At 39.9% G+C, this 16339-nt stretch overlaps 1 protein-coding gene across 2 annotated transcripts in view; it reads left to right on the top strand.

Annotated features, from left to right (window-relative positions):
* Positions 1–16339, top strand: part of ak5 (adenylate kinase 5) — a 130636-nt gene that overhangs the window by 39771 nt on the left and 74526 nt on the right. For both annotated transcript variants that reach the window (XM_079819387.1, XM_079819386.1), the window contains exon 6: positions 260–451. In XM_079819387.1, coding sequence (XP_079675513.1) covers positions 260–451 — 192 coding nt within the window. The remainder of the gene's footprint in view (positions 1–259; positions 452–16339) is intronic.

The following is a 16339-nucleotide window of genomic DNA, read 5'->3' as shown; positions in this document are numbered from 1 at the left end:
ACTAAGACACCTGATGTATGCTTATTTGCCTCTTGTCCACATCCAATCTCATTTATTATAATATAAAGGGCTAAAACTCATCTTGCTTAAAGATGCGTTAGATGCAGAGTGGCACTTAATAGCTATATCTTCACAGATCACTGCAGCCACAAGTCACTTTGAACTTGACTGCCAGAAGGTGAAGGAACCAATGAATATCAACTTGAACTGAGACATTACTAGTTAAGAGACACTCACCTCCTTTGTTCTGTCTCTGTAGATCTGCACTCCAGACCTGGTGGTCTTTCTGGCCTGCTCTAATCAACGTCTGAAGGAGCGTCTGGAGAAGCGTGAGGAGCAGCAGGGTCGCCCAGATGACAACCCTAAAGCTATCGATCGACGCTTGACTAATTTCAAACAGAATGCCATCCCTCTGGTCAAATACTTCCAAGAAAAAGGCCTCATCGTCACAGTAAGGAATAATTTGAGTATATTCAAAAGTTAGTGAGACTCAAATGGAAGACTTGGAATTGAATAGGACTCTTTAACCCTTACATGCATAACTGTTTCGCCAATCATTCTTACATATTCGGGTCTTTAGCGACCCGGATCTATATCTAGCACGGATGGATCTCTACCTGCCGCGACAATATAAAACTCTCCTGATATTAGTGTAACAATTACAGAAGAATAAAATAAAGTGTATTTCGTGACCTTTTGGAGCTTTGAAGGGTTCTGTTTGAGCAGATGTTTATACCTAATTTCCCAGTACATTCAGCATCTGGCTCATATTCACGATTTCAAACATTCTCAAAACTATAATTTTCAACATCTTCAAACTCAATATTTTGATCACTGGCAGCTTCTTCACCAGATCCACCATCAAGTGACAGTGACACTAATATTTGATTTCATTCAGTACTTGCTCTGCGGTAAATCGCTGAGCCATTTCAAGTTTTGCAGATTATACTTATTATTTTGTTTTCAGTCTGCAATAACTATGAGTGAAACATCACTTCATCATCAGTATCAGACATTGCCACCTTGTGGAATAAAGCTGAATTGCACTTTTTCCGTCATTAAAGATTCAATTGTCTAAAGACCCGAGGTATGCATTTATAGGTCCCATGGCATGGCATTTTTCTATTATTTTATAATGTTTCCTGAGGTGTACTTATATTGTTAGTATGATTTTTACATCATAAAATGTCATAATTTAGAAATAAAAGGCATTTTTTCTATACTGCTGTTTGCCCTGTGGCTGAATGCCCTGTTTCAAGAGGCATGTCTGCTGTGAGACTTCAGTAAAAACGGCCACTGTTGTGATTGGCTGACATCTTTGCATTTGAAATGAGCGGAGGGGGCGTGGTTTAACGAGGTCTACGAGGCACGAGCAGGCACAAGCTGCTGCCAGAGAGACGGATGGACCTGAGTTCACTTCACATCAGTTCTGTCAGTCTCAGTTCAGTGAACTGTTGTAGTTACAGCATACTTCAGGTTATTAGTTTATTTCTAGTCGGAGGGGCTGTCACCGGATTCAGTCCGATTTGGTGAACTGATTCGGAAAAACCGGACATCACTAATGTACCAGAGACGGAGCTCAGCGATTGCTAACAAAGTTATTTACAGTAACTACTGAGTTATGAGAGCACTGTCAGTCAGCGCGAGTTTATTGTGTTTGTATCTGAGAGTTCTGAATAAACACAAGTCCCAGTCTTCATCATTATTACCAACTTTGTAACACATGCAAAGTACCATTACAGCTGTCGAGATGAACGAGTTACGAGTAAGTGTTGATAATAGCATTATTTTTAGATATGTTCCTATCATATGAAAAGCGTCAGTGACGCGCATTGAGTACACAGCGCAAACAAAGACACAACAGCATTAATCGAATGTAATCCAGTTTATTGTGGGGAAAACTGGCTAGCCTAGCCCGGATATGCTCATGCTTACCCCCCGTCTGCTTAATCTCGCGCCGCGTAAGGCGCCTCCGCTGTGGGCCAGATGCAGTACTGGGGGTCGGTGATGTTGAAGGCCGACCGATCAGTGCAGCCCGAGCTTCGGTGTGTGTGAGGTTTATCTTTAACCCTTAAAGGGGCAAGCATAAATAAATTTGATGGAAAAATGATTCATTGCTATTTTTGTATGTATCTAGACTAAAATGACACAGTTCATACATTTTTTCCAAAATATGACCTTTATTTTCAAAGTTACAGTCTGTATCTCCCAGGATACATTGCCCATTTAGGGTTACATTGTAACATGTATTCTTTTTTATTATAGTTCATATGAAAACTTTTAAAACATTGAATGAACAATTATTTAGCTAAATTTTTTCATGTTATCCATGCAACATTAGAAAAATTGGAAAAAACTGAACTTTTTCTCCCAAGATGCCTATGCAGGGTATACATTTGTGTCTGAGTGTGTGTGTGTGTGTGTGTGTGTGTGTGTGTGTGTGTGTGTGTGTGTGTGTGTGTGTGTGTGTGTGTGTGTGTGTGTGTGTGTGTGTGTGTGTGTGTGTGTGTGTGTGTGTGTGTGTGCGTGTGTATGTGTGTGTGTTCGCGCGTGTGTGTGCGCGTGTGTGTGTGTGTGTGTGTGCGTGTGTGTGTGTGTGTGTGTGTGTGTGTGTGTGTGTGTGTGTGTGTGTGTGTGTGTGTGTGTGTGTGTGTGTGAAATAAAGTATTGGGAAGGGGGGTTCCTTCCCTCTTCCCTCCACTCATTTACTAACATTTAGGCCTCAAAACATAAGAATATCTGTGAGTGATCAGCCCTGTTAAATACCCTTATATGGGCAATGTATCCCCCAGGATACAGACATTCAATGGCTGATAATCAAAGTTGTGAGACGATTATTTTAAAAATATGCACAAGAACATGTAAAACTATCCTTAAAAAACTATTTTCTAAAACAAAATCACTCTAAAATATCATAATTGTGCAAATATAAAAACACTTACCTCATGGCCAGTGTCTTTTTCCACGTATGCTGCCATTTTGGATTTTGATACAAATGTTTGGAATGTTGGCATAAAGTCACATGACCCTGATTACATGACCCATCCTCCCATTAGTGTTTCTCATCAACTGCAACCACATAATGCCCATCCCCCCATGGCCCTTCCCCCTACAGCCTGTTAAATGTCTGTATCCTCCAAGATACAGAAACTCTTTAAGGGCTAAAGATGTTACTCTGCTGATGTTGAGCAGAAACGACTGTATGCACATTTTAGAACAGATAGACGCGACGAGGACGTACAAAAATACTGACTCACAAGATAGATAACACGAAAACAACGTTCTGTCTGGAGAGAGAGAAGCTGCTGCGTGTGCACGAATAATAAATAATTAGCTACACATCAGAAATCACTGATCACAGATCAGAAGGAACTGAAAAAAGACTTCTGTTTTCATTTGTACATCCAAACACTGAGAAACTGCCAGCATTCACTCGTTCACAAGCCATGATCTCTCGAGCGTTTGCATGGGCGTGCCAGATTCTCTGGGTGGAGGAAAGGGAGGTAACCGTTCCTGCTTGGACGTCAAACCAGGAGACTTCAGGATTGGCTAGTCTGGCCTGTCATTTTCTCAAAGGCAGAGAAAGACCGCCAGAACTCGGTTTTACACCGATCAACATTTCTATCCACTTGGGGACAATGTTCAGGCTAGGGGAACTCATATTAATGTTGAAAAACCTCATAAAAATGAAAATTTCATACCATGGGACCTTTAAGGGTTAATTGAGTGATACACCCATCAGGTATAACATTATGACCACCTTCCTTTTTTTATGACCACCTTCCTAATATTGTGTTGGTCCCCCTTTTGTTACCAAAACAGCCCTGACCCTTTGAGGCATGGACTTCACTAGACCCCTGAAGGTGTGCTGTGGTATCTGGCACCAAGATGTTAGCAGCAGATCTTTTAAGTCCTGTAAGTTGCGAGGTGGGGCCTCCATGGATTGGACTTGTTTGATCAGCACATCCCGCAGATGCTCGATTGGATTGAGATCTGGGGAATTTGGAGGCCAAGGCAACTCCTCAAACTCGTTGTTGTGCTCCTCAAACCATTCCTGACCCATTTTTGCTTTGTGGCAGGGCGCATTATCCTGCTGAAAGAGACCATAGGCACTAGGGAATACCGTTTCCATGAAAGGGTGTACATGGTCTGCAACAATGCTTAGGTTGGTAGTACATGTCAAAGTATCATCCAGATGGATGCAAGGCAGGACACTGCCTCCGCCGGCTTGCCTTTTTCCCATAGTGCATCCTGGTGCCATGTGTTCCCCAGGCAAGCAATGCACATGCACCCAGCAATCCACGTGTTGTAAAAGAAAACGTGATTCATCAGACCAGGCCACCTTATTCCATTGCTCCGTGGTCTAGTTCTAATGCTCACATGCCCACTGTTGGCTCTTTCGGCGGTGGACACGCTGCATGGGCACCCTGACTGGTCTGCAGCTATGCAGACCCATACCTTTCTATCAGAATCAGCATTAACTTCTTGCGCAATCTGAGCTACAGTAACTTATCTGATTGATTGGACCACACGGTCTAGCCTTCGCTCCCTACGTGCGCCCATGACCCTGTTGCCGGTTCACCACTGTTCCTTCCTTGGAACACTTTTGAGGGTCCACTGTAGACCGGGAACACTCCACAAGAGCAGCAGTTTTGGAGATGCTTTGACCCAGTCGTCTAGCCATCACAATATGGCCCTTGTTAAACTCGCTCAAATCCTTGCGCTTGGCCATTTTTCCTGCATCTAACACATCAACTTTGAGGACAAAATGTTCACTTGCTGCCTAATATATCCCACCCACTAACAAGTGCCATGATGAAGAGATAATCAGTGTTATTCACTTAACCCTTAAAGACTGAGACAGCCGTCCGCGGCTAAAAATATAGTTCTAAAATGTTTAATAACTTGATTATTCAGAGGCTCCATATTGAGCGTGGATGCATCATCAAAATCTGCAGCATTGATTCGTCAAGGAAGCGCATGTGGGTTGTTCCCCTGAGCCAAACAGAAATGATTGATGATCATTAGTCCCACATCCCCCCCTAACCGGTCACGATGCGATGTGGAGTTACACCTCGGGTGTGCATTATTTTTCAGTAATTCAACAGCCCAGAGTCAATTATTTCGCTTGTACTATGGTTACCACACTTCAAACATTGTTCAGATGATGTATTTCACAAAATTTTTCAGGTTTTGTCCTTAAAACACTTGTTTGGAGGACTATCTAATCCCCCGGCCTCCGTTGCTAATTCCAAAATGTAATTTTAGAGCTAGTAACGGAGGCTTGAGCCACTGATAGCAGACGAATGCAGTTATTATTGAATTTTTTAGAGAGAGAGAGTGTGACAGAGAGAGAGAGAGAGAGAGAGAGAGCGTATGTGAATTACCTCAGTTTGTGCGTCTCTTTCAACAGTGTTTGCCAGCAGCGTCTACCAATTCGAAACTGTAAGAACATTAGGGCTGTCAAAATTGCTCAAAAATGACGTTTGAATATTCCCTCTAAAAAAAGCACGAATATTCGAACTATTCGAACATCTGGTTGCGCATTTTATCAATGACGCGCATTACGTCAATAACAGGACAAATGAATACAAAGACACATAACTACTTATATAGGTAGTCTATTTAAGTTTAAACATATTTGACAACGTATTACCTACACAAAAACAAGTAAATCAACTAATGGCTAAAGACAGCAGACCTCACTCTCTCTCGCCCTCACACTCTCTGCTCATAACGGCTTAAATGAACACACACATTTTGAGAGCTGATCAAGAGTTTTGTGCAAGCAATTCAAGGTCGCGACTCTTGTCCCAAATATAGCAGGCTTCATTCAGTGATTGAAACAAATATTAATATAAGTTTTACAGCATATTATTGAACGCTCCGAGCGAGCTGTGCTGTGGTAAACATGGAACTTTTCCTTGACATGAAACGGAAAATAATCAAACCAGTGGAAGCAGTGCATTTATCCTTCATTCATGCAATATCTATTCAGTCAGTACCTGTTCCATTGCTTGACAGAACTCCAGCCTGCCCCATCCACGACACTGATCGCTCTCATGTCCTTACAAATTAACAAAATTAATTTCTCCATTAGGGCCTCTCGCGTGTTGCAGACAGAGAGCTTGTGGCGGGCGATACAAAGTAAGGCTGGTCCAGTTTGCACATTCAAATTAGTTGCTTATATGTACAAAACGAGCCTACAAAAGCATAAAAAAGCTTGTTGAATAAAGAAAAGTTCACGAAACTAAGTGAAAACTCACTAAAGTGTTTAGTGAAATTAGGAAACATTTAGATATCATAAATTGAGTTGTATAAGTTAACGTTACATTTCTACATACATTTTGTTCTCATGTCACAAGTAATATCAAGGTTTATTTTGATCTGTTTTACATGATTCTTTTGTGGTGTGGTTTTCGGTGAAGTGTACTAAAATAAATATCGTCACCTGTGTACATTAGCCCACTTCTTCTCGACACTTTTCCTGATAGTTTATAGAACAATTACTCCGAGTCGCCATCTGTCGTTTCAAAGAAAAGCACAACGGCGAGCGTGTCAAATATAAACACCTCGTCCGTTTGGGGAGGAGCGCGCGCAGTCAGCGGGGGCTCGCGCTCTGGAGACGGGCCAAAGTACACAAGGCTTCAGGCGCGCTAGCGCGCCCACTCGCTAAGCAGACAGCCACGCCTCTACTACAAGCCTGTAGTGCTCCTGTCAGAAATTGAAGCTTCCGCGCCTCGCTCGCCCCCCCGGTGGCCGGTCCCAGTATAGCTCCTAAACCCCGCCTCTCCATGTATTTGAATGGAGAGCGAGGCACTAAAGGACTTTTTTCTGGATTTTTGGGAGGAGATTGGAGCTTAAGCTTTAATTTCTACATTCCCATAACTGTTTATTTCACACCAACACAATTAATTATTCTACATCTGCGAGAGTGTGGGCGGGCTTTTGATAATCGCGCCTCTACTTCCTGTTCTCTACTGCGCAACTCCGGTCCCGAGATCGCTACTGCGCAGACTCGGTCCCAAGATGTCAGCGGCGTGAGCGGGCCTATGAAAGCTTCAACTATGGTCAACGGAAGTCAATGAAGTCGCGTCGTCCATATTTTTTTACGGTCTATGCTCTACTACCGCTTTTTCCCCCCATTTTTTTATTTATTCGAATATTAATTTTCACCTTCGAAATTCGTTTTTTAAAAACTATTCGAATATATATTCGAATTTAGAATATTCGTTTACAGCCCTAAAGAACATTGATGTTATTACCTCGCTAATGAGAAATGTCATGTAGCTTTTAAGTTGCTTAACTATTTTACTGATAAAATCATCAGAGCAGCACTGACAAAACGTTTCTGTGCGAGTGTGTGTCCGTAGTGTATGTGTGTGTGTTTGAGTGGGAGAACAGAGAGCGGGAGAAAGAGAGTATGTGCTTTTCGTACATAATTAAGCTTAATTTTGTGGGGGGAAAAACATGGAAATAATTTGTCGTTTTTATCCTATTGTTTACTATATTTATTTGCTTGGTCAGTGTCGTTGTGGGTTGTGCTTCTTTTGCTGTTGTAGGCTGTAAAGACCTTTTGAAACTGAAATCATTTGGTGAAGTGATATGAAACCGTAATGCAGTCAAGACCTGCCTGGAACTACTTTTTTTAACTTGTATCCCTGAAAATAATTGGACAACTTGGAATGTTTGTCAGACAATCAGATTCAAGCATTCAACAGCAGAATTTTAAGGGTTCCCTTATTGTGAAAAAAGTACAATTTAGCATACTTTTAAAAAAGAGTTCTCATTACAGAAATAATTGTATAATTACACATTTGTAATGATGTTGCAATGTAGTACATTTAAAATATATTAACTTTACATGTAATAAAAAAAGTATAACATAATTTGCAAGTACTTTACATGTGCTTTAGAATGTTAGTCAATAAGCATACTTCTTTGTAACATGACAAAAGATTATTAAAACATTATGAATTAAAATTTACTCAACTTTAACTTAACTTTTTAAAGGTGTACTTAAGGGTGTAAAACCGTCATGAAAGTATACTCTAAGTACACTGAAGTAGCCTAATAATTCACTAATATTATAATAACTGCAAATTATTTAAAATACAGTTCAATTAAGCAAATTCATAATCTAAAAATTGGTTCACCCAAAAATTCTGTCATTTATTTGCCCTCATGTTGCTCCAAAGCCATAAGACTTTTGTTCATCTTTGAAACAAAACAAGACATTTTAATTTTTTTCCCTCCAGTCAAAGTCCATTCCACCTAAACTTACATTCTTACAAAAGTTCATACTGACATTGTAAAAGTAATTAATTAATGATGTATTAATCAGTAATGAATTATGTTTAATCCAAGGCTCTTGAAGAGACATGGTCGCTTTATATGATGACTATATTTAATTTAGGCTTTTATGCACATACGTCCTATTAACATACAGATAATGTTCCTGGAATGACATGAGGGTGAGTAACTGATGACAGGATAGGATAGGATAGGATAGGATAGGATAGGATAGGATAGGATAGGATAGGAAAAACTAAACCCGTTTTTAAACATTTGCAATTTGTAGAATACCATTTAATGCATTTTGCAATGAAGGATGAACAAAGCAATATGCGAAAATAGAGCCATAAATTATTCCTATATAAATAGTGGACACCTTATAAATATGTTCATAAAAATGCATAATTTCAGGCTATGGTGTAGATAATGACATGCATCAAGTGGATTATGTGCATTTATCTTGCATATTAAACTGGTATCATTTTGACACCTTTGTGATTAAGTGACTGTATAAGGCACCTGCGCACATGTCACGATTGATTTCTGGAAATCCCAGCTGAATATAGACCACCACATCGTCCCAGTGCTGTCAGTTTCATTAAGACATGCTCTTTATCACTCTGAGTAATTAATACAGACAAATATGGTGATCTTGGACAGGCCGGAAATTAAAAGGCAGTTAGATCCAGCATGTGTCAGGATCCCAATGGAGCCACTTATTTAACATGCTGGAGCTCTTTTCAGTTACTAAACAAAGGTGATGAGGATGTGCTATTAGAAACTGATTACATTTTTTATTCAGGACTTCAACCTGGAAATTACAGGAATAAGATACGATTTGGGAGACGTCTATAAAATTACACGAACAAGGGAATTTAGAAAGGAGAAAAGCAATAAACCTCAAATCAAAGTTTTGTTCCAAGGTATTTCCCAAATGTGTCACTTTGTACTTTATTATTTTCGGTCTTAAAATGGCTGCAGGGTAAAGGTTCTTGCTCAAAATTTGATTGAAGCTAAAACATGAAAAAAACAACAACATTGTTTTTAAAAATCCTAAACAGACATTAAGAAGTTTGATACTTTTCTATTTTTGAAAGGTGCATAACTTTTTTTAAGGAATAATGAAAAGCAAAATTGTTTACTTTTGAGGGAACTTGCGCTGCGTCAAAGACACTATAGGGGAAAGCCTCTGTGTAATAGCGTCTGTGCCAGCAAGGAGACGTAAGGAGACGGCCCATGCCATCAGCCGCTCCATGGCAGCATTAGTGGTTGTTGAGAGACATTTGTGGTTAAACCTCGCAGCATCAATGAGAGGTATAGAACTTTCTGCTCTCACCTTCTGGCCTTTTCAGCAACTCCATCAATTCAGTCGTCGGGAGGTTTCAGGAGGCGAAACACCAGTCAGCAGCATTTAAGTGGTTCATCTCTTGCTGCTCTAGGTCCCGTGGGGCTGCTACACCAGCCATCAGCCCCTCATACACAGTAAGCGGATAACCTCAACTTTTGGTTCCAAAAACAAAGGTAACTTTCAGGGTATGTAGCCATAGCAACTCACTCTCTGAACATCTGAGCCGTGCATTAATTTGAGTGATGACGGATATTATGGGGCTTGATGCAGCGCAGGAGAGGCAAATAACTTGATCTTGACCCTTGAGAAACTATAATTAATGCTGTCACGTAACAAATCTGCTTCAAATTGAATTAAAAATTAAATGAATTGCTAATTACAACATTAAAATAAAATGTAAAGGGTATACAAATACTATAAAATCGTGAATATAAATAATTGGGAGTCATGTTTAAAAAAAAGTGCACATTTCATTTATCTGTTATAACTTTTATGTTGTTTTGGTTGTTTCCTTATAAGGTCCCGAAATTCGTCTTTATTCATTTAAAAAAAAAAAAAAAATCAAGTTTTCGCCTTTCTGCCCTCTTCAGGGAACACAGGAACGTGCCGTAATCTTAGACAATTTAATCCAGATATTTTAATCCAATCTGAAAATTAGTTTGAAGCAAATTAGCCAGAGATCAGTTATCATGATTAGGAGATCTGGGATCTGTCAAATCATCTCAGATGTATTAAGCGAGGTATGAAGAACGGACCCCTGAACAGAGAAACAGATCAAAAACAAACTCTAAACAAGACCAAACACTCAAAACGTGACATTAACTCCTTAGTTTGTTCAATTGTCAGCAGACTCAAGCGCATTGAGTATATCAGAAATGAAACGGGCATCTTTTTGTATCCAGTCTAGATAGAGTCAGTGATTTATAATAGGTTCTGTTTGGGCTGCGTCTGAAAGCTTAGGCATCTGACTTGTTGCCTCTGTGCCCTATCAGGCAATGACTTTGCAGGCAGCGTTTGCACACAAAAGTACCTCACACAAATAATTATGGAAAGACTTCTGAGACAGTATAATGGTTTAATGATCTACAACAAATTAGAGCAAGCTTTGGTAATATCTAAGCAAATATTTAGCCATTTCCCACTACAAATTACATCAAAAGTGAAAAACATTGGTCAAAAATGTACATTTACACATAAACCATGACTTTCAGTTGCCCCCTTTTTATTTTTTAGCTTATCTGTCTGTCACAGAATGGAACTCACAAGAATGTGGGATATCAAAGACAGCAAAGGATACATCTATGCTGCTTTCAAATATCGATCAGATGAAGGTATCTCAGGAGACAGGATTGAAGCTAATGTTGGATTAGGGCATGCCCTGATGCCTTTTTACATTGGAATGCACCCTCCGAATGCAGCATTTTTTAAGCTGCCTTGCTTCTAGTACATGTCACTCGCATCTGGTGCAGACAGGTGTCAGCCATTAAGCAACGGAATGCCAGCGGACGGGGCTTATGATGCAATAATGTATAGCTATTTGTCAATGTCTTACTCTAGAGGCAGTGATATGGACATTTATTTGCCTGTGTGACGTCACAAATCCCACAATATCTAAATTAATAAATTTTGAAGCTTGGTTAAATAAATGCTTTGTTTATAATGTGGAGAATGCGTTAAGCTATAAAACTTGCTGTACGTTTTAAAGGTCCCATGGCATTAAATTTTCATTTTATGAGGTTTTTCAACATCAATATGAGTTCCCCTAGCCTGAATATTGTCCCAAAGTGGATATAAATGTTGATCGGTGTAAACCCGAGTTCTGTGATCAGTGATTTCTGATGTGTAGTTAATTATTTATTATTCGTGCACACGCAGCGGCTTCTCTCTCTCCAGACAGAACGGTGTTTTCGTGTTTTCTATCTTGTGAGTCAGTGTTTTTGTACGTCCTTGTCGCGTCTATCTGTTCTAAAATGTGCATACAGTCGTTTCTGCTCAACATCAGTAACATCTTTAGAAATAAACCTCACACACGCCGAAGCTCGGGCTGCACTGACCGGTCGGCCTTCAACATCACCGACCCCCAGTACTGCATCTGGCCCACAGCGGAGGCACCAAACGCGGCGTGAGATTAAGCAGACGGGGGGTAAGCGTGAGCGTATCTGGGCTAGGCTAGCCAGCTATCCCCACAATAAACTGGATTACATTCGATTACTGCTGTTGTGTCTTTGTTTGCGCTGTGTACTCAATGCGCGTCACTGACGCTTTTCATATGATAGGAACATATCTAAAAATAATGCTATTATCAACACTTACTCGTAACTCATTCATCTCGACAGCTGTAATGGTACTTTGCATGTGTTACAAAGTTGGTAATAATGATGAAGACGGACTCGGTGTGACTGGGACTCGTGTTTATTCAGAACTCTCAGATACAAACACAATAAACTTGCGCTGACTGACAGCGCTCTCATAACTCAGTAGTTACTATAAATAACTTTGTTAGCAATCGCTGAGCTCCGTCTCTGGTACATTAGTGATGTCCGGTTCGCGAACAATCTTTCTTTTGAACCGGTTCTTTTTAGTGAACCGAATCAGTTCACCAAATCGGATTGAATCGTTCTAAACGGTTCGCGTCTCCAGTCAGCACTGATCCATAATTTACTAAAGTTACTAACTTTCTGACATGAGTGACAGTCCCTCCGACTAGAAATAGACTAATAACCTGTGGTATATGCTGTAACTAACAGTTCACTGAACTGAGACTGACAGAACTGATGTGAAGTGAACTCCGGTCCATCCGTCTCTCTGGCAGCAGCTCGTGCCTCGTAGACCTCGTTAAACCACGCCCCCTCCGCTCATTTCAAATGCAAAGATGTCAGCCAATCACAACAGTGGGCGTTTTTACTGACGTCTCACTGCAGACATGCCTCTTGAAACAGGGCATTCAGCCACGGGGCAAACATCAGTATTGAAAAAATGCCTTTTATTTCTAAATTATGTCATTTTATGATGTAAAAATCATACTAACAATATAAGTACACCTCAGGAAACAGTATAAAATAATAGAAAAATGCCATGCCATGGGACCTTTAATGAAAGCATCAAGGAAAAATTACTTTCTGTTGTCTTGACCCTTTTAAAAGTGAAACACTGAGCTGTAGCTAAAGAATAATCAAGCTTATGAGCTTGAGATAAGCCGAATCTGTCTGCTTATGCATTCTTCAGTGCCTCTACTAGCTCACACGTCAGCCGCTTGTGTGCCAGCTGGGACTGGCATACCACAGCAACTGGAGAAAAATTACATTTAATCTTGAAATAACGAAAACAAGAGAGCAAAGCATCCATACTCATTTAAAAAGAGTGGATGTCCTCTCTCTCATTTCAGATGAAATGCCAGAATGAGCAGGTGTTTGGGGATGCAAGTGTGTGATACACCTCACAGGAGCACAGTTCTCATTCACAGTGTGCAGCCTGCATTGATCCACTTCACCCTCAATTGAAGCATTTAGTGGTGGAGATGACACAAATATTACTCTTCATAATCATACTGCCATTGGGAAGCCAACTGGACCTGGAAGTAGGAGGGGGGAAAAGAAAAGAAAAAGAAAAAACAATGATGTACTAGTTTTTTCCTTGACATCAATTCTATATTCACTTCCTGTCTAGAGCTGCAGTGAGTTGATAGATTTAATTAATTTATGGTAGATTGACAGCCATAGTGTTGTGCGGACGCTTTGCAAGGCCATTGCAGCTGAGCATAAATAAAGCTAGATTCTGACAGTATGGCTGTCAGCTCAGGCAGTACATTCTTCAGCGTTTGCTGCACTGCCTTTGCTCGTGTGGATGCTGGGATGTGTGATGTGAGGATGGGCACATTTCACAACATGAGCTTAAACACTGATTGAAGCCTATGGATTCATATCACCCCCTTTTTTTTACCATGACTTTATTTATTTTTGCTCCTTTTAAAATATATTTACCATCTTTTAAAAGATTCAGGTCAGTAAAGGGGTAGTTCACCCTAAAAGACTCCATCATTAATAGGTAACTATACACCGATCAGGCTTAACATAATGACCACTGACAGGTGAAGTGAATAACACTGATTATCTCTTCATCACAGCACCTGTTAGTGGGTGGGATATATTAGGCAGCAAATAAACATTTTGTCCTCGAGGTTGATGTGTTAGAAGTAGGAAAAATGGGCAAGCGTATGGATTTGGGCAAGTTTGAGTAATTGAAATGGCTAGACAACTGGGTCAGAGCATCTCCAAAACTGCAGCTCTTGTGGGGTGTTCCTGGTCTGCAGTGGTCAGTATCTATCAAAGTGGTCCAAGGAAGGTACAGTGGTGAACCGGCGACATGGTCATGGGTGGCCAAGGCTCATTGATGCACGTTGGGAGCGAAGGCTGTGTGGTCCGATCAAACAGGAGAGCTACTGTAGCTCAGATTGCTCAAGAAGTTAATGCTGGTTCTGATAGAAAGATGTCTGAATACAAAGTGCATTGCAGTTTGTTGCATATGGGGCTGCAAAGCCACAGACCAGTCAGGGTGCCCATGCTGACCCCTGTGCCCTGTCCACCACCGAAAGTGCCAACAGTGGGCATGTGAGCATCAGAACTGGACCACGAAGCAATGGAAGAAGGTGGCCTGGTCTGATGAATCATGTTTACTTTTATATCACATGGATGCAGATCCTTTCAGTCCTGTAAGTATGCGTCGCTTAGCTGGGGAACACATGGCACCAGGATGCACTATGGGAAGAAGGCAAGCCGGCGGAGGCAGTGTGATGCTTTAGGCAATGCTCTGCTGGGAAACCTTGGGTTCTGCCACCCATGTGGATGTTACTTTGACACGTACCACTTTTATGGAAAATGTGATTTCTCATAATAGGAGCTATTTTGGGTTGCAAATTAAGGTTTATTATTAATTATGGAGTACTTGAATTTAATAAGTGTAAACATTTAATTAATTCTATAGGTGAGTTAGTTTTTAATAAAATGTGTTGATCTGGTATAAGTGAAGAGGCTTGTGTTCTTCTGGCATTTGAGATGGCTGATGTAATTCAGACACGGCTCAGGCGAGATGACTTAATTAATCTCGTCCATCTGCGGTACCACAACCACGCAGCAATAATCAGGTGGAATAAGCTGTATGTCATTTCTTATTAATATGAAATTATTTCTTCATCACAGGAAAGCCTAACAGTTCATATTTTAAATGTTTAGATATTTTTCAAACCTCGTTCAAACCAAGCACTGGCAGTTCAACATAAATAAATATAAATATCATGGGGCTTCATTTTTTTGTCATTCAGAAGTTTTTTTTCTGGCAAAATCTAATTTTACAAGCAACATAAATCACAAGGGCTTCCATACTTTCTCATATCTCAAGTCACAGCTGGAGTGCACACTGCATATATTGCATTTTCAGTGGCATTGTTTATGTGATGTATAACATGTTTGATGTCTATAAGATGAGGAATGGTCTTCTCATCAGTCTGTGCATGTGTAAATGAGGATGTGCTTATTACTGTGCTGAAAGGGATTCATTACCTTTCACGGCCAAAAGCCAATCAGAGAGCAGAGAGAATGCCATTCCATCCCAAAAGAATGTTTGATTACCCAGAGGATGCTTTTTCACAAAAGTCTGTAATTATTTTTTCACCCTTATATCATTCCAAACCTGTATGACTTTCTTTCTTCAGTGGAACATAAAACTAGCCTGACAAGCCAGACCCACATCAAGATGTTGGGTTTGGGAACACACCATTGGCATTGCTCAATCCGAGGGACGGGATAAACGGTTGTCTTTCAAATTCCATCTGCGCGCAATAGGATAGCGCTACAACCAACCAGAGCAACGAAGAAGGTGAAGCGGAGCTAGTTGATTAAAATTTTGCCGTATCCGGTGGGCGAAACTCCAAACACATCTTGCTTTCTTAAGAATGACTTCAGTGCCGTCCTTTGTTCTTTTCTCAAAGAAAAGCTTAACTCCAAGTCTTCCAGAGTCGCGGCCAGAATGGAGTGCAAATGCGATATTTATCTTATACAACAGTTTAATACAATAAATACGTTAACATTGTGTTGTTTTAGACAACATTGTGTTATTTTTAGTCTGTTTTGGTCAGTTTTGTCAAAAAAATATAAAGACAAAGTAGAACTGTTCGTCCGATTGCGAGCAATACACATGGCGTTTCATTTCTGAATCCGCATTTACCGTCACCTACTGGCAGTTTCTTATTAGAGTATAATTTCATAAAAAATGTGTTCATATTTCCATATTAATAAAAACAAACATTAAATGTATAGTTCAGCTAATTTTTGTAATGTCTATTTGATTTTTTACACAATAATGACTAAATTATCTTTTGGGGGTAATTTCTCAGCCAAATTTGATGTGCGATTTAATTTGCGATTAATTCGATTAAAAAATGTAATCGCTTTACAGCCCTAATATATTTTAAAAGAAAGTGTGAATGTTTTTGGACACTTAATTGCATGTTATTTGCAATTAAATGAAAATGTATTATAGTTTAAATTCATTTAATGCAATTAGTTGAACTTAAGACTGCTTTTAAGTGGGACTTGAGTACATTTTATGTCATTTTATTACTTTTATTGTCTTTGATCTTTTCTGATCTTTCTTTCTTTTAGCAAATTCATTAATTTATTTTTTTATAGAATGTGGCTGAAA

The sequence above is a fragment of the Gobio gobio genome (assembly GCF_949357685.1).
Source record: "Gobio gobio genome assembly, chromosome: 6".
Lineage (NCBI taxonomy): Eukaryota > Metazoa > Chordata > Actinopteri > Cypriniformes > Gobionidae > Gobio > Gobio gobio.
The sequence above is the reverse complement of the archived record's forward strand: the minus strand, read 5'-3'. Positions and strand labels throughout refer to the sequence as shown.